The sequence below is a fragment of the Nyctereutes procyonoides genome, unplaced genomic scaffold (genome assembly GCF_905146905.1).
Source record: "Nyctereutes procyonoides isolate TBG_1078 unplaced genomic scaffold, NYPRO_anot_genome, whole genome shotgun sequence".
Classification (NCBI taxonomy): Eukaryota; Metazoa; Chordata; class Mammalia; order Carnivora; family Canidae; genus Nyctereutes; species Nyctereutes procyonoides.
In genome coordinates, this window is record NW_026575142.1 from 50,036,716 (window position 1) to 50,057,251 (window position 20,536).

At 44.8% G+C, this 20,536-nt stretch overlaps 1 protein-coding gene across 5 annotated transcripts in view; it reads right to left on the reverse strand.

Moving 5' to 3' along the window:
• The window catches only part of DGKG (diacylglycerol kinase gamma), a 205,836-nt gene that overhangs the window by 117,615 nt on the left and 67,685 nt on the right, over positions 1-20,536 (reverse strand). For 4 of the 5 annotated variants that reach the window (XR_008662174.1, XR_008662173.1, XM_055308224.1 and 1 more), the window contains exons 7-13: positions 16,799-16,848; positions 13,087-13,161; positions 12,304-12,426; positions 7,663-7,780; positions 5,780-5,868; positions 2,576-2,692; positions 1,468-1,560 (exon numbers count right to left, since the gene is read on the reverse strand). Coding sequence is in view for 2 of the 5 variants with exons in the window: in XM_055308224.1 (XP_055164199.1) it covers positions 1,468-1,560; positions 2,576-2,692; positions 5,780-5,868; positions 7,663-7,780; positions 12,304-12,426; positions 13,087-13,161; positions 16,799-16,848 (665 nt within the window). In the remaining 3 variants the exon portion in view is untranslated. The remainder of the gene's footprint in view (positions 1-1,467; positions 1,561-2,575; positions 2,693-5,779; positions 5,869-7,662; positions 7,781-12,303; positions 12,427-13,086; positions 13,162-16,798; positions 16,849-20,536) is intronic. The other variant, XR_008662175.1, reaches the window with a different exon arrangement.

The window sequence follows — 20,536 nt, forward strand, 5'->3', positions numbered from 1 at the left end:
TAATATAAAGAAAGACAATACAAAACCAGTGTAGAGTGGGGAAGAGTTTTTTAAAATGGGGCTTTGAGCCTAAAAAAAAAAAAAAAACAAACCCATGCTCTCCTCTGGGTTTCTCTAGGACTCCCCAGGCCTCTGTCATTATTTGCTCTGACTTTAACTTCAAGCCCCTGGAACAGACCTAGTGAGAAGAAATTCTGAAACTGGCAGAAATCTACTTTGTTGATTTAGAAGCTAGAACTGGGGGAAGCATGGTCTTACATCTGGCTTTTCTGGTAAGCACGGTCTAAAGGATGTGATAGTGAATAAGTCATTTTTCTTGGTTTTGTTTGTCCTATTTTGTTTCAATATTTATTTTTAAATTTTTATTTCATATAATATGGCTCAAATCTCAATCTCCAGCTTGATGAATATATATATACCCTTATAACTATGGTCTCTTCAAGTACATAACTCCTGGCTTTTGAATTTCACAAGTGAAATCATAGGGAATGTCTTTTTTTTTTTTTTTTGAGTCTTGCCTCTTTTGTTCAACATTGTGTCTTTGAGCCTGTCCATGCTTTTTCAGCTGAGCATGGCTCTTTCCCACTACAATGCAGCATTCCATTGCATGGAGATGCCTCAAACCCCTGCTGTCAGCAGTTATTTAATTTAGTTGGTTTCTAGTTTTTGACTGTTCTGAACAAAACCAATATGAACATTCTTATGCAGGTCTTTTGGTAAAAAAGTGCTCATATTTCTCAGGCAGATACACAGGAGAGCATATTGGGTCACAGAATGAGTGTATTTCCGACCCAGTAGATACTGCCAACTGGTTTTCCAAAGTAGTGTTTTTCCTTCAATTTTTTTCATGACAAAAAGGTAGCTGGTCAAGTCAAGGGTGAGATAGGAGAGATCAATGGGACTTGGCCACATCTTGGAGACAGAAGGGGACAGTTAAGGTGTTTGGTATTTGGTCAGAGGTGTCTCCAACACAAGAGGCAAAAAGTTTCAGTTGGAGATAAAGGGATTTTAATTTTCCTGCTTTCATCTCCAAACAGGGTGGGGACACCTAGGTGGGAATCCCCAAGGCAGAGAGAGGTTCATGTTTAGACAGAAGAGGCAGGCTGATAGGGACAAGGGAGGCCCAGGAGGCCTAGCCACATGCAGGTGGTGATAAATTCCTGCAGCTGTGCTCCGTTGGCAAGGTGCCTAGAAGGAAGGTACCTGCTTTCCTCAATGGGCCATTTCAGAGCATGCTAGGTGGCCAGCAGGGGGGCCCAGTCAGAGGAGTTTTCTCTCACAATCTGATGAGTGCGAGAACCTTTCAAACTTGCAGTGAGAACACAAACCCTAGGAGTTGTGAGGAGGCCCTAGGAGTTGTGAGGAGTCCCACAGAGGGAGGGATGTGAGCCTCTGAATGCTGCCTACATCTGAAACGTGAGCCCGGAGAGACCAGAGCCCCAGAGTCTTCTGGATGGCAGCACTTACCCGGGTCACAGGGCATATTGAAGTAGGCAGCAAAATATGATCTCTCAGTTCCCCACCATCACACAGTGTTGATAATTCACATTTGCGGTGAAACTAGAGGAAAAATGAAGATGACAGTGAGTGAAACTGACCAAGGCAATGTCAGGTGTGAGGGTTCAGAGGTTTGCTGGGGAGGCAACTGTGCAATGCTCCCCCAAATTCTTATGCACTGCTGGCTTTGGCAGTACAGGTGCATGTGTGTATGTGTGTGTGTGAGTGTGTGCGTACACATGAGCACATGTGGTCAGGGGCTCCACGTTGGCTGCAGGCAGAGAAAGGAGACAGAGTGCTGTCCACAACTGCTGGAGTGAAATGGGCAATGGGCAGGCCTGGGTCCCTGCAGCGTGGCACCGCCATGTGGATTCCAGAAACCCCCTTGGACATTTGCTCCCTAGGCTCTGAGACTCTGTAAGGAAGGAGATCTTGTTGAACAAACTTGCAAGAGGCTGGAAGTAAAATCCAAAACTCCACCTGTGCATTCTAAGAGATCTGATCTCCACAGGCTGATGTGGAGGCACATCCTTTTTGAGGCTGATACCTGGTTGAGGGGACAAGACATGACACAGAGTTTGCTTTGGCAGGCAGGATGGGCAGCTTCAGGTGTCCTGGGGGGACATGGATCTTTGTTGTGGTGACAGCGGCAGATGCAGGCCTCTGGCCTCGGCAGTGGGGCTGCTGTAAGGGGTGTGCCTTCTGCTGATGCCTTGAGGAACAAGGGCTCTGGTGTCTAATTCTGCTCCTACTCTGTGCCCTTGGCCCCAGATGACACCCAGGTGGAAAAGTTACTGGTCTGGCTTGCTGCTCACAGCTGCCTGGCCACACAGGCAGTGGACTGGTCTGCTTCTTTTCCAGCAGCTCTCACTCCCCGGGATCCGGGGCTGCCCTCCCTCTGGACGGCCTGGAGATTCACTGGAGCCACCGTTAGAGCACTGAATGGGGGCTCTGTGCCCCCCAGTCTTGCTCCCTGAGCTCCGCTCACGCCCTCTGCCAGGATGTCCACTGCTCCCTGGCTGCAGCTTGAGCAAAAACACACTGAAAAGAAAGAGGGCCACCCTGCGCGCCAACCCACCGTCATCCGGCACCACACGCAGTGCCGCGCGGTGACGCTCTGGTAGCACTTGATACTTTTGTGGCACCGGTCACACTTGACGGAAGAGTTCCCTTCTACCCACGCGTGCTGCATCACCTGCAGGAGGGAAGGGAAGGATGCCAGGGAAGGCTGCAGAGCCACAGCCCAGGGCCCAGGGCCCTGGGAGGAGAAAGGTCTGGGAGGAGCACAGGGTTGGGGGGGTGCAGAGGGGCCGCTTTCTGTTCAGAGGATGTACTTAGTGGGCACGGGGCTGCTTTGCTGAATTGCACTGACTTGGTCCCTCCCTGCCTAACCACCATCACGCTAATCAAAGTAGACGAAAAGCCACTAGGCCTGCACTTTGAATAGCTCATTCACCCTGGCAAGCAAGCCTCTGAACAGCATCTTGTCTGGCAGTCCATCTGTCTGTCTTGCAGAACTCCTTGCAGAGTGATGTGCTTGTGTGCGCCCTCTTCTGGAAGGCAGCACGATGCAGGGAAGCACTAGAGGGCTTGGGACCCGGACAGAGCTGGTTGGAGTCACTGATCTTCCACTTTGCAGCAGGGTGACCTTGCCAGTTCCTGGACCTCTCTAAGTCTCAGGTCCCTCATCTGTAGAAACTGGCATGATAAGCCCCACCTCTGGGTTTTCTGGGAGGATTAAAAAAGATAGTGCCCTTTGAAGAGCCTCTCTGGCACAGTTCTGGCCCTTGAGAGGTGTCCACTGAGAGATAATTCCCTTTCCCCTCCCGTCTTCTATAGACCAGTGGCCCTCAGCCTGTTAGAACCACCTGGGAACTTCTAGAAGTCTTAATGCCCAGCCCTCACTCCAGACCAGATGAACCAGTCTCTGGAGACAGGATTCATCATCAGTTTATTTTAAAGCACTCTGTATGATTATGATTATAATGTGCAGCTAAGGTTGAGAGGCATTCTAGAAGGAAAACAGAACAAAAATCCAAAGAAATTAGTGTGGTTCAGCAGCCAGTGGCTTGCATATCTGTTTCCTGGAGGGCTGGCTGTACCTGCTCCTAACCCGGAAATGCCACCAGGACAACCCAGGAATTTGAGAAGCAGGTGGGAAAATCAGTGTGTGTGTGTGTGTGTGTGTGTGTGTGTGTGTGTGTGTGTGTAAGTGGAGCCAAACTGCCCCATGACACCAAATTCTGGGAGCCTAAGCCCTCAGTTAGGTCCATCTAGGATTTCTACAGAACTTCTCAAAATTTTCTAGCAGGGCACTCCAAACAACAGAATAAAGAGAATATGGACTCCACAGGAATGTGAGGATATAGCCTGAAGTGCCTACTCCAAACACAATATTAAAAACACATCAAATATTTGCATGATACCATCCTTATCTGTATTAAATAAAAGTTTTTAAATTACTTATCAATTAAATTACTATGCCCTCCCCACTAAAGTTTTTTGGTAAAACTGTTGCTCTAGAAGATGTGTCATGTTTATTTTGCAGCTTCTCACCTTCTGCTGCACATCCCCGCTGGTATAAAATACCCCGTTTGGTGATCAACCTGTCATCTATACGGTTGTACTGAATTTGCTTTGAGATTCTGGTTATCTCCATTTTGCAGAGATAAAAATGAAGCTTCAGAGAGGTTGAGTGACCAGCCCTAGGTTCCAAGGCTGGTAAGTGGCCAAGTAGGGACTCATGGCCAGGTTTTCTGACTCCAAGTCCATGGCTGTGTCCCACCACCACGTTGCCTTCTCCATCCTCTTCTGATCCCAGAAGAGGATGGTGAAGGACCTGGGTTGCCCCTGGAGATTCAGAAGGTTGTGAATGTGCTCTACTCGTCCGTCAGTGGCCTTCCTCTGTTGTGTGTGTGCAAATGGCCAGAGTGTAGGTTTAGGGCCTGAGCCCAGGAGGTACACGGTGCATCCTGGTGAAAGGTATGGACATGAAAAGAGGTGTGTATGGGCGTGCTGCAGGAGTAGACACGGGACCATGCGGTGTCTCATGGGGCATGCATGTGTGTTGTGGAGGTGCCCTTCTTTCTCAGGAGTTCTTTTGTGGAGAGCTGGATGCTACTTCCTGCTGCTAATCATCTCCTGACTCAGGTTGAATGGACTCTTCCCTCTGCAGGATCTAAGAGTGTCCTTTCCCTGCTAAATTTAAGGAGAGTCTACTTCCAGACTCTATAAATGGCATCACCCAATGGCTAAGTAAAACCAGGGAGCCATTCCTGACCTGTTCCTCGCTCTCATCCCCTATGTCCCCATCACCAAGTACTGGTGGTGCTACCTCTAAATTATGTCTCAAACTCTCCCTTCATCTCCTCTACCTCAGCCAGAATGACAATCAAAATATGCGACAACCAGCATGGCCAGGGGACCCTCAGTAGAGACAGCCACCATGGTGTTATAGTGTGAACATGAGTGTATTGAGTGTAGCAAGTGCAGACCCCACCCCAGGCCGGCCCTCAACAAGGCACCGCCTGTTGCCTAAACTGTTGGAGGAGCTCTGTGGCCCCCTCTGATCTTTCTCCTGCCCCATGGTCAGAGGAGTTAACCTGATTCACAAACTCAGTCATCACATCACGTGCTTAAAGCTCTTCAGAGGCCTCTTTGCTACGTAGGGGGTCCCCTTCTGACTCCAGAGCTGGCCTCGTGACAACTTCCCCAGGCTGGACCTAGCACTTTTTTCATCGCCTGTCACTTCCCTCTAAGCATCTTCTGTCCCAGTCACACCAACCTAAGTACAGATCCTCGAATACACCATGTCTCCATGCCTTGCACTCAAGGCTGCTTCTGCCTGGGGTGCCCTGGCCTCCTTGACGCCTTGTGAAGTCCTCCTGATTTGGATTCAAGACACAACTCAAATGCCACTTCCTATGTGGGACCTTCCCTGGCCTCCTCCTTGGTGCCTCCACTCTGTCCCACATAGCCCTCTTGTCATCATACATCTCACTTTGTATGTAGTATTGCTTTGTCTGTCTCTCTCTCAAGAGACTGCACAGTTCTGGAACAGGCTGGGGACCATCTTGTAACTTGCATACCCCCTAACACAGTGCTTGGCACACAGTGGGCACCAGGGTGATGCTGATGGATTGATGGATGAACAGGATGATTTAAGGGGGGTCCTTGAGGCAGAGAAGGGACTGGATAAAACTTTCTGCCCAGGAATCTGTGGTGATGGACATGTTGCCTGGGATGCTGCATGCAGTAGACCATGGCAATAGGTAGCACTAACCTCACCGCCCCTTTTGGTTTTTGAGCATGTTTTGACACATCCAGGAATGTTTTTGGATACACAGCGTTCATGGACAGTATATTTGCAGTCTGGAAAAAAAAAAAGGAAAGTGCTTTTAAGTTGCCTCCCAGGTAGGTCCAGCCATCTGCCCACCTCCACTCCAGCTGAGTCCCATGCCTCCCTCTGAGAGGCCAGTCAGAGGCAAGGGACATATGGAGCTGGCTTTCCTAGTGGAAATTTAAAATAGTCAACAGTTGCTCAGTGAGAAGACAGTCCTCACTTCTCTCCCAGACGTGGTTTTATACCTTCTCCCCCACCACACTGCTTTCCACCGAGGAACACAAATGCAGGAAGAAAACATCCCCAGAAAAGCATTTTCTGCTTAAAGAAACATGAGGAGTCCTCCTCTCATATGCCCATGCCATGCAGAAAGGAGGAGGAGGAAACAGAATGACTGGGGGTGTTGCTCACTTGGGTGTCAGGCAGGCCTGGGCCTGAACTCTGGCTCTGCCATTGGCCACCACACACATAACCTTGGGTAGCTTTCCTCACTTCTCTGAAATTCAGGGACTTCTATAAAATTCCGGATAAACTTGCCTCTCTTTCTGTTTGCAAGGCTTTCACAGCATTAGATGAGATCGTCTGTAGACAGCACTCACTGTGTCTCTGTGTCCAAACAGCTATTCCACACGTGATCATTGTGGCTGTTACCACTCCTTGCTACCATGAGAACAGCAGAGGCCCAGAGGCCTGGAACCCACTAGGAATGAGATTGGGCTCTTCCCTAAGAAGAGTGTGGGAGCTGGAGGTGACTGGGTGCTAGAAGGACTGGTGGCCCCTGCACTAGCCCACTGATGCTGGCTCTTGGCATACTGGTGGTCCAGCTCTGCCAAGGTGACTTTTGTGGCCAGGTCACGCGCTGCCTAGCTCATGTGAGCATGCTCAGATGAAATGGTTCTGCAGCCTGAACCTCACCCAAGGGCTCTCCTATAGTAGTAGTTTGCTAGGCTCCAGTGGGTCCAGGCGGAGTGTCTGCTGCCTATATGGTAAGGTGGCTGGCAGGACTCTGCATTGCAGGCCCTGGGCGCTATAAAGCCTTTGTGCTGTAGTCTCTCCCCCTCTCTCCTCCTCCCATCTCCATTCTCCTTCCAACATCACCCCTTCTCCTTCCTTCCCCTCCATCTTTCTCCCGTGGTCCTCCTTTCTCTGGTCTCCTCCCCTCCTTTCTCACCTGTTTTTTTTTTTTTTTTGACTCCTTTCCTGTCTGACTTTACTAAATGGATTACAAAGAGAAACAAATGGAGGGTTTTAAATTCCATCGTGCTTACACAATACAGTTTTATATTGTTTATTAATAACCAACCCCTGGCTTCAGCAAAATAAACATTTGCTAGCAAGACCCAACTAAAATTAGCATGAGATGTTTTATTTATTTTAATTTTAATTTTAATTTTTTTAAAGATTTTATTTATTTATTCATGAGAGACACAGAGAGAGAGAGAGGCAGAGACACAGGCAGAGGGAGAAGCAGGCCCCATGCAGGGAGCCCGATGTGGGACTCGATCTCGGGACTCCAGGATCACGCTGTGGGCTGAAGGCAGGTGCTAAACTGCTGAGCCACCCAGGGATCCCCATCATGAGATGTTTTAAAATCATGTGTGGCCATTAACAATTTGTTTCTAGGGCTCTAGGGCCCATGGCAGGATTTCGACAACAGGACAGTGTCCATTTGACTGGGGCAAAACAAAAGTAGGACAGAGAGCTCTTGCTTTATTCCCTGCTGTTGGTCCCTCAAGCTAGGAAGCAGAAACACCCAACCTCTCCCTCAGTATGTGCAGAGCAAGGTGGTTCCTGGGAAGGGGGTTTGAAGGGAGTTTACTCACAAACGCAGCACAGGCCTTGCTTCCGAACACCCATCAGCATAATGTGGCAGAAGTTGCAGTAGGTGGGCTTCTTGAAATGCTTCATGGTCCAGGCGTGCCTCCCGTCCCCCTTGGAGCCCTGCAGGGATAAGTGCAATGAGCTGCTGAACGGTAGCCCCCTGCTAGCAGAAGCCAGGGAGCGTCTCCCATAGGTCTCTTCCTTCTTTCGGAAAAGACCTCTCATATACAGAAGACAAAATACTCATTTATTTAACTGTTTTAGGGGTTCCTTTAAAAAAAAAGCACAAATCAAAACAAAGTCCTTTGTTTCTAAAATTAGCAAATATTAAAAATTCAGATATTCCTGAGTGGGAATGTATATATGGGGGATAAAATAAGACCTCTCCTATATGGCTGGCAGAAGGTAAGTCACAAACTTTTAATCTATCTTCTACTATAAATCCACCCATCCATCCATCCATCCATCCATGAACCCATCCATCCATCCACCCACCCATGAACCCATCCATCATCCATCCATCCACCCATCCATTGTCATCATTTTTAACTACTTGTAACTTTTGACTTAAAATTCCCCTTCTTGGATTCTGTCCTAAAGAAATACATTTTTTTTTACTATTTATTTATTTATTTGTGAAAAAGAGAACATGAGCAGAGGGAGGGGAAGAGGAAGAAGAAGAGAGAGAATCTTTCAGCAGATTCGTCCCTGAGCACGGAGTCTGATGTGGGGTTTGATCCCAGAATGCTGAGATCATGACCTGAACTGAAATCAAAAGCCGGCTGCTTAACCGACTGAGCCACCCAGGCACCTCCCCCCCCACACACAAAGAAATAATATTTGAAAGTAAGATGAACATTTTGGTGCTCTGCCAGATGTTTAAATCCACCATTGTTTAAAATAGTGAAAAACTGGAAATATCCTGAAGATCTCAAAATTGTCCAAAGGTTAGTTGTGGTACATCCATATGATTTATTTTTAAGTGACCATCAAAAAGATATTAGTAAGAATATCTATTGGCGTGGGAATGTGCTCACGGTACAATGCTAAGTGAAAACAGTAGATTGCAAATCTGATGATATATTATAGCCTCAGTTTTATATAATAAGATCTTTGATGGGAAGAAATGTCACTAAATATTAACAGGGGTTAGCAGCCCTACAGATTTACTTTAATTTCGAATTTCTCCTATCTTTGGTGTTTTCCAAATTTTCTACAGTGAGCATGTGCTGGTTTTATAAGCAAGAAAAAGCAATTTAGCAAAAGCAATGTACTTCCCTCAACTTTCTGTGCACAGATAAAATGGCAAAGAGACAAAGACGGAGAGAGGGTTAAACTACTTCCTCCAGACTTGGCCCGGAAGCCAATTCATCCTATCCAACTAGATGAGCCAAGCCTCACACAATCACACACCTTCCCTGGAATACCAGAACTTCCCACTTCTAGCTCTGGGAGTGCAGTGTCACTAGAGGCTGTGGCTGTAGGAACATGCTTCCATGTATGCTGTCCCTAAACTTTTCTAATGGCTTCCATCAAAAAACTAATACCCTTGGGCTGGTCTTATGGGCAATAAGAACTGTGGCAATAAGGTAAGGAGGATTGACAGGTACATAGGGTCCAGCGTGCCGAACTCCCACCCAGTTCCTACTTCTGGGCACCTCTGGCTTGGGCTGCCCACAGCAGCCAGCTCCATTCCTGTGCCCAGATTGTGCTCCTTATGGTCTTTGGAGAAGCCCATCTGTTTTTCCAAATGCTGGTCTCCTCCCTGGGGAAGGCTAAGCATTTTTCTTCTCACCACCTCAAAACCCTACTTCTTTCAAGATCTGAGTTTTACAGAATTAAAGTCTTTTTATTTAATGGTTTCCACTTTAGCAAACAGATTTACTAGTTGATTAAATGATTCATGAAAATATTGATTCATCTCTTCATTTGATAAACATCTAACTCAGAGGATTTTTATAAGAATTAAATGAAATAATGTGAGTAAAGCTTCTAATCTGGTGCTTACCACATTGTGAACTACAGCTTTTATTAAATTTCTCTCCATGTTAGACACTAGGAAAGGCAAAATAAGCAGAGTGTTTCCTTATGTATAAGGAGGTAGGTATTTACCTATGCCAGAAATGAAGAAGAGGGGTCCTGGAGAAGTTTTATAAATAGTCCAACACTATAAAATAACTAGCGACTGATTTTAATAATTGGGAGTCTTGCTGGCTTGAGCCCATGTTCCTTTCATCCTTCTCCCCTACCTATACAATCTAGGGTTTTCTTTTATGGACAGGAGTGAAGTTGCACATTCTTCAGCACTGCTTCTTCATATAGCCCGAAGGACTGTCATTTTATCTGAAAATCCCTTTATTAACTAAATCAGCTGACTTTCCTTTCCTCAGGTACTATTTTTATGGACACAGGGTTAGTTAGAAGTAGAAAGACCCAGATGAAGGCTAAAGTAATATTTCTGCCTGGGTTATAGCACCATCATGTGGCCCTTTCATTTCTGCACATCGGAGGCTACAGGGTGAGGGCGGCACCTCCCCGGTGCCAGCCAGGGACTATGGTGCTGTCACAATTTCCCCAGGAGGCAGAATTCTTCTCCTATGCAACTGTGCCATTCAGAGATCTCAGACTTTTTAGTGGCCACGTGTGGGTTTTGAAAAAGCCAAAGGAACCATGTGATTTTTAAGACACTGAGGGATGCTTTCTTCAGAATCTTGACTATAAAATGTAAAAACTACAATTTAGTGCATATTTAAAAATAAATGCATAAAGCTTTTATTAATAAAAACTACATTCACATTTGCTTTTGCTTGCCACTTTACTGGTGTAAATTATGGTCTTCTGCAAGGCTGGTCTGGCATCTGGTGGGGGGGCTTTGGGGGTAATGCTACTTTGGGGGTAATGCTCTCTCTCCCTCCTCCAGCCATATGATAGTGGATCCCCTCCATGCAAAGAATTGCATGACACCTTGGACTTAGCAAGTCCAAAACAGAAAAGAAAATAGAAATTGCTTCCTCGTGATTAAAATGTCTCATCTCCATTCCCATGTTTTAGAGAAAAAAAAAAAACAGATATGCTGGAACTTCCACTTTGATTCAAGTATTGGAGCAGAAAATATGCCCTCCTTATCTGACCACCCCATGTCCTAGCTCCTGTGGGTTCTTACACTTGGTAGGTTCTTGATAAGGAATCACTGAATAAAGGGTGTGCTCTTCCGGAATATGGAGATCTGCCTCTGGTACTAACTAGGTGTGTGTCCTAAGGCAAGTCTTTATCTTTGTGGCTCTCAGTTTGTAAAATGAAGAGGCTAGAGCATGAATCACCAAGATCTTTTCCAGCTCCGACTTCATGGGTCTTAAGGAATAAGAAGCAGAAGTTGTATAGCTAGCTCCTGGCTCCTGGATTTCTACTTAGCACTTGGGAAGAACTGGACATGCTAGGATGATTGTAGGATTCTTCGTTCTTGAGTGTTGGGAATGGAGGCTCAGCTTATGAATTGCGGTTCTGAATTATGCAACTGTCAGACAGAGACATTACGGGTAATGATAGCCAGCTAGAGGCTAGCCCAGCTGAACTTCCTCTCTACCGCATTTTAGCAATCTCAAAGAGATTGCACAACCTGTGCAACAGTCCTGGAATGTGCTTAATGTCACCATTTGTACTTCTAGTTCTTATCTTTCCTACCTCATATATGGAAGTTATTTCCCTTGTAAGATAAGCAGACTAGGTCAGATGCAGGCATATATTACCACTAATTTCACCTTAAGCCTCCTACATACCCCCTACTCTGACAAACCTGGGAGGTTTTTCTAATACACTCTGAACTTTCTTTCATGTAGGTCTTTGACCAAGCTTTTCTCCCAGCCATAAACTCTTTCTTCTATCATCTTCCATCGGCCAGATCATACTCATCCTTGAGAACCAGATCCAACATCCTCTAAGGGCTTTCTACCTGAACTTTACACTCAAGAAGGAGATATCAGACTCCCACATGTACTTCCGGCCAGGTCAAAGGACCTCCAAAGCGTCTTCCCTCTTTCTCACTCCTCAGTGTGGGAGGTTTCAGAAAGCTTGGGATCTTTGGAGTCCAGTGCAAATAAATTCTGGCTCCTCCTTTACCCTTTAGGCCCAGAATCTCAGCTTTCCATCTGTATACATTGGGGGGAAATATATCTAATCTGGTTATTTTGATGGTTAAATAAGACAGCGTCACTGAACGCCCTCTACCTTATGATAGATCAGTATCTCTCCTTCCCTTCCTTCCTTCGTCAACACTCTTAGCATACTTTAACCTAATTTGTTGAAAAGATGAAATTCTCCCTTGACTTTTTTCTCCCCCTGCCTGGTTGAGTCTAAGCTTCTGATAGGGGAGTATTGTATTTGCGTCCCCTTGCAGTGCTCAGAACAGTAGCTTTATTTAATTTAGTAAACGTCCTCTGTCAAATGAATGACTATATGCCAGGCACCAACAGGTAGAAAGAGAAGACTTTGGGGCTGGTCTAGAGCACATGGTGTGTCCATGGGGAAGTTGAGGTAGGAGCCAGGGCCATATATAGACATAACTTCCTTAAGTTATCTAAGTTTCTAAGTGGAACCTGATGCTTCTGAAAGGCAAGAACTCTTTGAGCTCAGGCTTGCTGACTTACAGAGTCATCCATGCCCAGCAGGACCAGCAGTGGGATGGTGGTCATCCCTCCATGGACCCATTCCTCTAGCGACACAAAGCCGTCCTGGTCATAGTCCATCCCTTGCAACATCTCCTTCAGTATCTGCAGAACCCAAAGAGCAACAATTGTACACTTTTATCTTGTGCTTCCCTGCCTCCCTCTGTCCCCTTCTTTCTCTTTTGCTCTGTGTGATCTGGTCTGTGTTTTACCTCTTTTGTCCTCTGATTCCCAGTGAGCAGAGCAGTGAGGGAGCAAACTGGGTTGAGGAGGCCAGGGTTCCACGCCCTGCCCTGCCTGTGCGGCCTTCAGCCAGCCACCTCTACTCTCTGGGTTCTGCTTTTCTCATCTACAAGATGAAAATAATATTGCTACGTGTGTAGCAATGTAGTGACAGTAAGAGAAAATGTGATAGGGGATAAATTCTAATACCTGACTCACAGGAGCCCCCAAATGTAATTATTATTAATAATATTATCTGGTAATTGAGAAAATCTTTAAAATTTATTCTAGCTCAAAATTCCCTGAACTCCTGTTATGAAAACTTGGTTCTAGTGGAAAGGTTAGGGAGTATTATTAGGTATTATAATTTGAATTATGTCTTTCATTTTTAATATCAGAGAAGTGGGGGTTATAAGACCCCAGAGAAGCTGCCTAGAAGGAGGTGAGTTTGGGAAAGCATACACAGTAAACATTTGTATCCTGAGTGTCCTATTTTCATCTTGAAAGCTTATTGGACATCTCCTCTTACTCCTGGAAACTTACAGGCCTTAGTTCAGTGGGATCCCATTCCAGATACTGGGCGATATGAAGCATCTGGTTGACAATACGATCCATCTCCTAGAAAACATCAAGAGGAGAGAACCATTGAAGATGTGTTTTCAAGAGCAAGACTCAAAATCAAACCCCATGGGAAGATGGGCAGGGCAGAACGCGAGGAGCAGCAGTGTAACGTTACTGGTGTTTCCTAAGGAGCTCACCATTTGTTTCTGCTTATTATTTCAGCCTTGACCACAAAGCTCTGTGCAGAGGAGATGCTCACAAGAAGCACAGAACATGGATAAACCAGAGGTATGAAGAAAACTCACTGAACACTGAGCTCTTCTTGGATCCCCCTGGACTCACCTTCCTTCAATTCTGCACTTGGACTCAGCATTGAAGGCACCCCTGTTTTCTCCTTTGTGGATTCTTGTCTCCTAAACACTTATAAACCAAGGCAGTTCCCTCCTCCCTCTTTTATCTCTTCTCATTCCTGCAGCTTTAGCAACATAAGCTCCATCTATATTCCTCAGGAGTCAGTGTGTGTGGGAGGGGGCGAGGGGTAAGGCCATTGGCACTATGACTCAGATTCCTTTGGGTATCTCTCTTCCCTTTGCATCTTCTCCAGCCATGAGGCCAGGACTCTGTGGACAGGAAATTGTTAAGGGCTACCTTTGCCTGGTGAGTGAGACTTCTGTTTGGTACTGAGGTCAGGCTTTATTTAAAACCTCGCAGAATTGTGGGATGCTGGGGTGGCTCAGTGGTGCCTTTGGCTCAAGTCATGATCCTGGGGTCCTGGGATCAAGTCCTGCATTGGGCTCCCTGCAGGCAGCCTGCTTTTCCCTCTGCTTCTGTCTCTGCCTCTCTCTGTGTGTCTCCCATGAAAAAATAAATAATATCTTTAAAAAAAAAACCCTTACAGAATCGTTGGATTGCTAATGAATCCATGCACCAAGAGTCACATGGAAACACACTGGACTGAGAGGCATTTGTGTCTCTGGGGCACCACTGAGGATGTTCATAGTGAGATTGATCAGGGGAGACACGCTGGTGAACTGAAGCAAAGTTCTAGAGTGTTACCTCCACCAGGTAGATTGCTGGATCAAAATAAGCCAGCTAAAACCCAGCAGGGATTTAAAAAATTGTATTTTATTTGAAATTTTTAAAAATGCATTGCCAAACCGCAGATGAGGGAGTAAATGCAGGTAACATAGCGGGCAGAACAGTGGGGACGGGGCACAGCAGAATGTGCAACAAAAAAGAGCTTGTGCATCTAGGCAGGTCCAAAATTCATTGAGTAAAGCAACGTGATTCAGGAAGTGAGAATCAGACTCGGTCTTGGTCTGTGCGAATGGGTGGGCATTTTCAGGAAGCAGAGAAGGCAGATTTAGGGGGAACTTGTTCTCTGGACATCTACCATGGTCAGGCCACGTGTGGATATGTATAGAGTCATGGAGGAGTGGGTTCAGTTCTGTGCCATATTTTAAGAACGGCATTGACAAACCAGAGCTCGGTCAGAGTGGTTATTTAAGCCTACCTTGTGAGAAACAGTGTAGACATTGGGAGAATTTGAGCTTAGAGAAGATCATGGGGATAGATGTGACAAGACCTTCTGAACCTTAAAGGCCTATTATATAGGGCCAGTATTCCACTGGTCAGCTGCCCTGGTCCTACACAAGGCAGAAGTAAGCCGAGGGATGTAGGGAAGGAGGAGCCGAAGGCTGGCCTATTTTGCTGTCTTTGCTGGGTTGGGGAGGGGGAGGAGAGAACAGAATCCTATTTTGTGTTCAGAATTTCTCTGGCAGACTAGAGGTGCCTTTTGTGCAGGAAGGCAGCTCTCTCCAACAGTCCCCCCAGCAGTGGAATGGCTGTCTTAAGGTAGAGAGCGAACTCTCCATTCCTGTGAGTGTTCACATAGAGCCTGGGCTCCATCTGCCAGAGATCATCCATGGGAAGTTGAATCAGATATTTTTACTGAGGACTCACTTCCATCCACCCATGTTGTCTTCCAAATAGATCTGGAATTTAACCACTTCTTACCATCTGCAATGTTTCTATCCTGGTGTAACTTACCATCATTTCTTGTCTTATTTTCCCAATAGCCTCCTAATTGGTATCCCTGCTGGAGTCCCTAAAGTCTAGTATCAACACAGCAGCTGGAGTGATCCTTTTAAACCCAAGTCCTGTCATCCTTCCACTCAAAATCTCCAATGGATCTCCATTTCTCTAGAGAAACAAACTCTTCCAATCACTGATATGGCTTGCTATATTTGGCGAACTCTCTTCGCAACCACCCCAGGTCATTATTTCTCTGATCTCATCTATTACTTCTCACTTTGACCTCTTCATGACTCTGCTCCATCACTCTAGCTTCCTCATTAATCGGCTGACATTGCGGGGCACCTGGGTGGCTCAGTGGTTGAGCATCTACGTTTGGCTCAGGGTGTGATCCTGAGGTCCTGGGATTGAGTCCCACATCAGGCCCCCTGTGGGGAGAGCTCCTCCCTCTGCCTATGTCTCTGCTTCTCTCTGTGTGTCTCTCATGAATAAATAAAAATAAATTCTTTTAAAAAAATTGGTTGACATTGCAAGCACCCTTCAGGACCCTCACATTTGTGGTTCCCTCTGCATGGAAGGTGCTTCTTCTACATGTCCTCATGACTCACTCCCTCATTTCCTTCCAGTCCCTATTCAGATGTCTCCTGAGGGAGACCTTCCTTAGCTCCTCTAGTTAAACCTGCAGCTCCTCCCACCAGCACTTCCTTTCCCTCCTTTATTTTTCTTCCAGCACGCACCTCTCTCTGACATATCTTGCTATGCTTTATAGGGTGTGTGCTTGCACTAGAATGAAAGCTTCATGAGGGCATGGATTTTTGTCCAGTGGCTTCACTGCTGTAGCCCCAGTGCTCAGAGCAGTGCTCGACATGTGACAGACACTCAATCAACATGCGCCAATCAAATGCTTGAGAGTCAGTCCTCTGGTTATTCCCTGGCATGATGCAATCCAAAGCACTGCAATGTGGCTATATGGATCCCTAAAAGGAGCCCTGGGGTTTAGAGGACATTGGGACTTAGTTGGTCTAGTGGATGTGTTTCCTTCCTTCCCTGTGGGGCTGGTCTGACTCAGTCCCATGCCCCTCAACCTCACAGCCTTTCTGTTAAGGAGTCCCATCTCTGACACTGGGAGTTATGAGCACAGGGCCTGAGTCTGTTTGCCTTTCCCCCCTTTCTGCCTTCTTCCTTTGCATATCTCCTTTCACTCCATGATCCATGTCCTATCCCCGAGGGAGAGTGGGGGCGAATCTCAGGCTTTCCGAGGCGCAATGGGATGGGACCATGAGCTCAGAGCAGAAAGAACCAGACCTGTTGAACAAGTGCCCTGGGTATGAGAGGAAGACTGGGAAGTTAAACTAGGTAAGATAGTTCAGATGGTAAGTAGGAGTTACTCCTAGGTAAGTAGGAGTTCAGAGGATCTCCCCTTCTGAAATTTTATGATCCAGGGCTTCTAGAATGAAAAGGCCAAGGTAGTGTTCATTCTGCCCCAGGCCGGCCCTCTTGGAAGTAGTAGTGACGGTTTACCAGGATTTCTGCAGCCTATTCTGAGACATTGCTATTTCTATAAGGATGGAACTGGAAGGTTTTAGCCTCTTCTGCTACCTGCTCCCCTCTCCCCCAGGTTTTTTTGATTTCAGGAAGGACATTTGGAGTAAGAGCTTACCGCTTGGTCCAGGAGACCGTTCTCATCCGAATCATAGAGACGAAACATGACTGCAAGAAACACAGAGGTGAGGCTTGAGGTGTACTCCGGGCACCAAGGAGGGGCTGCGGCTTTGATGCTGCTGGTCTTTAGATCAGTTCTGTCACGGGGCCAAAGGTCCCTGCAGCCAACTCGTCCACCCTCCAAGGTGCAGAGTCTGACTTCTCACACAGAGGGTGGGAAAAGAGAGGAAAACCCAGTTGTCTGGCTTTTAGACCTGTCTAAGCAATTACCCTGTGGCTGATGAGATCCAGGTCATAGCATGATTCCTGGTAGAGCATGCATACCTTGTAGCATCACTGAAACATAGCTCAAAGCAAATGCCCACTGGTGGTGGGCAGAGACACCAGAATTATAATTGGGACATTGCTTCTATTGCACACAGAAAGGGTGTGGATTTAGGCAGACTCACATCTGGGCCTTGTCCTGCCTTGGTCCTACCTCCAGGGCATCAAACAAGTCATTTAACTTCATTGGACCATGTTTCTTTACTTGCAAGATGGAGATTCCAACGGTTTCTTTCTCCTAAGTTTTTTTTTTTTAATGAAGATTAATATGTAAATGATAGGCCAATTTTTTCCTCTGCCATAATTTTAATTGTTCTATATGAGATAAAAACAAGCATAAAATGTATTATAAGATATATATAAAATAAATACACTAAACCTTTAAAATGTTCATAAAACATGCCAAGTAAGATTACATAAATAGTAATTATTTTTGCTGATCTTTTTAATACTTAGAAAGGCTTTAGGAGAAGATTTTGACAATCTTGTTCTCTTTAAAAAGATATCTAGAGAAGTTTAAATTGATGTGTTCTTTCTCTTAACATGCCCATAGCAAGCAAAGAAGTTCAACTACATTTCATTCACCTCAGGATTTAATGCCAGCCATGATCATTCTAAAAATCGATACTGTGACATCTAAATGTTTTTGGCCTCATTAAAGATTTCAGAAAGATTGAGCTTATATGATACAGATTTCTATTTAGGTGTCTTACTCCTTAGTAAGTGCTTGGAATGTAGAGAGCACTCAACAAATGTTATTTATTGTTATTTTCTCTCATCAGTGAATATTTTTATATGACATTTAATAAGTATAATGCACTATCCTATATGCTTTATCATTACTACTTATCAAATTCTCAATAAAGGTATGAAGTAGTTACCATTATAGAAGCTATTGTATTTGTTTTTCTAAAATATCAACATGCTACTCAGAAATATCTGCTATCATGTTCTAGCTGTAGGGAGGTGATCCAGGATAAGGAAGATCTGGGAGAGAAATTTGGGCAAAGGACTAAATTTTCATTTTCAGGACATGGGAACTTCAATTCATCTAAAAGGTAGAGATCCTGTCTGTGACCTCAGAAGTAAGCAGAGTGGGGGAGCAGAGCTGAATACATCTTCGTTTTCTTCCCATTCTTGAAATCCTTCAACAGACTTTTCTCGATGGGTCCTCCCTTGGCTGACCCTTCCCCCACATACCCACTCAGGACCTTTCAGTGTTGTCCCTACAGGTCACAACAATCCTGCTAGGTGGCCCATGTGTTGTCATATCTTTCTACATGTTTTAATATCCCTGCACCTTGTGTTTGCTCAGTGGTGTGATTGTAGTGGGAGTCGAGATTCTTTCAAAGTAGGATCACAGTCTTCTGATTCTCCATGAGTCTTCAGAACGTCCTGGTCAGAGGCATTCAGCATATGAGGCTGACTTGCCAAACAGATGGCTGAATGACATAAAGGACAGACCTTCCCACTACTGCTGTTCCCAGACCCTGGGTCTGGGCAACTCAACACGGAGCTTTCTTTCTCTTGGTCCTACTATGCATGGACAGTAGAGCTAGAAAGAACTAAAAGAAAGCTTTTTTTTTTTTTTTTAGCAGCATGGCGCCTTGGGCAAGTCATTTACACTTTCTGTGCTTTCTGACATAAAATGAGAATATTCACCTTGACCTTCTAGGGTTATTGTGGGGTTAAAATGAGATAACTCATTTAAAATGATTAGTAAATAAAAGGTATTCAATAATGAGGGTTATTGTTATTAATGTACTAATGAGAGGTAGGATTTCAGGCTATTATTTCCAAAAAGATATGTGTTTGGTTATTAAAAAAGAAAAGCTTAAGTTGCTTTCAATCATTAAAATTAGAAAAGGATCTGAATTCATCTGCTTTAATTAAAAAAACAAGCAAACAAGATGAAAAACTCTAGATGACAAATGACCAAGTTTCTACAACAAAAAATTACAAGGAAAAAAATATGCAGAAAACTAAAATAGAAGAAACCTAAGAAGCAATGGCAATGTATGGGCCATATTTGGATCCTGATTCAAACAAACTATTGGAAATATAGAATTGGGGAAATTATCTGAATATTTGATATATAAAAGGTGAAATTAAATGTCATTTATGTCAAAGGGTTTTAAAATCATGCTGGGAGGCCATTAAGGAGGTATAGGCTTTATGCACTTCCTCATTGGGTGGAACTGTGAACTCTGAATTGGACCAAACTGCAAATATTCCAAGGACTTAGCCCGAACACCTGCAACTGGCTACAGAAAAGAGACTTTGTTTAGTGATGGCCTTAGTCACCAATTAGTTTTCTGCCATCAACACCAATCAAAGCTCTCTGTAAAGAACATATACAAGCATTCCCTTTTGTCTTTAAAAACCCTTGACTTTTATTCCTTGGGAAGGGCACTATTTGGGTTGCTGCCCAAATCTGTGTTCCCCTAATTGCTATTCTGAGGCCCTACACAAATGCTTTTGTTCTTATTTTAGCTCTGCCTCTTTTCTCTCTGGATAGGCAATAGTAAGGAATCATTGCCTTTCAATGTGATAATGGTGCTGTGGTTATATTTAAGAAAAAGTCATATTTTAGAGGTACCTACTGAAATATTTACAGGGAAATTATATGATGTCTGGAATTTGCTTCAAAATATTGTAGGGCAGAGGGAATGCATGGGAAGTATAAATAAAACATGTTAAGCAGGTAATTACTGAAGGTGGCTTATGGGTATATGGAAGTCCATCGTGCTTCCTACTTTTATCTATGTTGGAAATTTTTTGTAACAAAAATTTTTTTAAAATACAGTTTCTTTTTATTGCCATTACAAGACTCAGCCTGGAAGTCACTAATATGAAAAAATCTGCCATATCCTCTCCGGTAATTATGGACAAATACAATGCTTATAACTCATAATCCAGCTGAATATTGGGAATAATTTGACATTCACTTTTAATATTAACCAAAAGAAACAGAAGTCTGCTATATTTGCCACTAAATTAGCACTTCAGACTTACATTGTTAACACCTCAAAACTACGGGGGAGATTTTAAGCTCAGCTAATGAGATAACTTTCATTTTCATTCATTTTGGCAAGGGTTAACCTTCGCCAGACATTTCCTTGTTAATGTTTAAGTTTTATTGATGAGTCTTATTATTAACTGGAATTTTGACTTTTGCCATGATGTGTGTTTTTTCCCTTAATATCTACTAAGGTCCCAAGTGGAGCCAAAACAATGTTCCTTTTTTAACAAGATCCTATTATCTCCTATTTTAAAAGTCTGCCTGTAGGCTCATGGAGGTAGGGGAGGCCATCCCCGCACTGAGTCTTCTACAAGACTACAGGCTGTTTCAGCTGCTGTGGGATTTCCTTTCTGCCACCAGCCATTACTCTCTCTCTGAAGATGTGTTTTT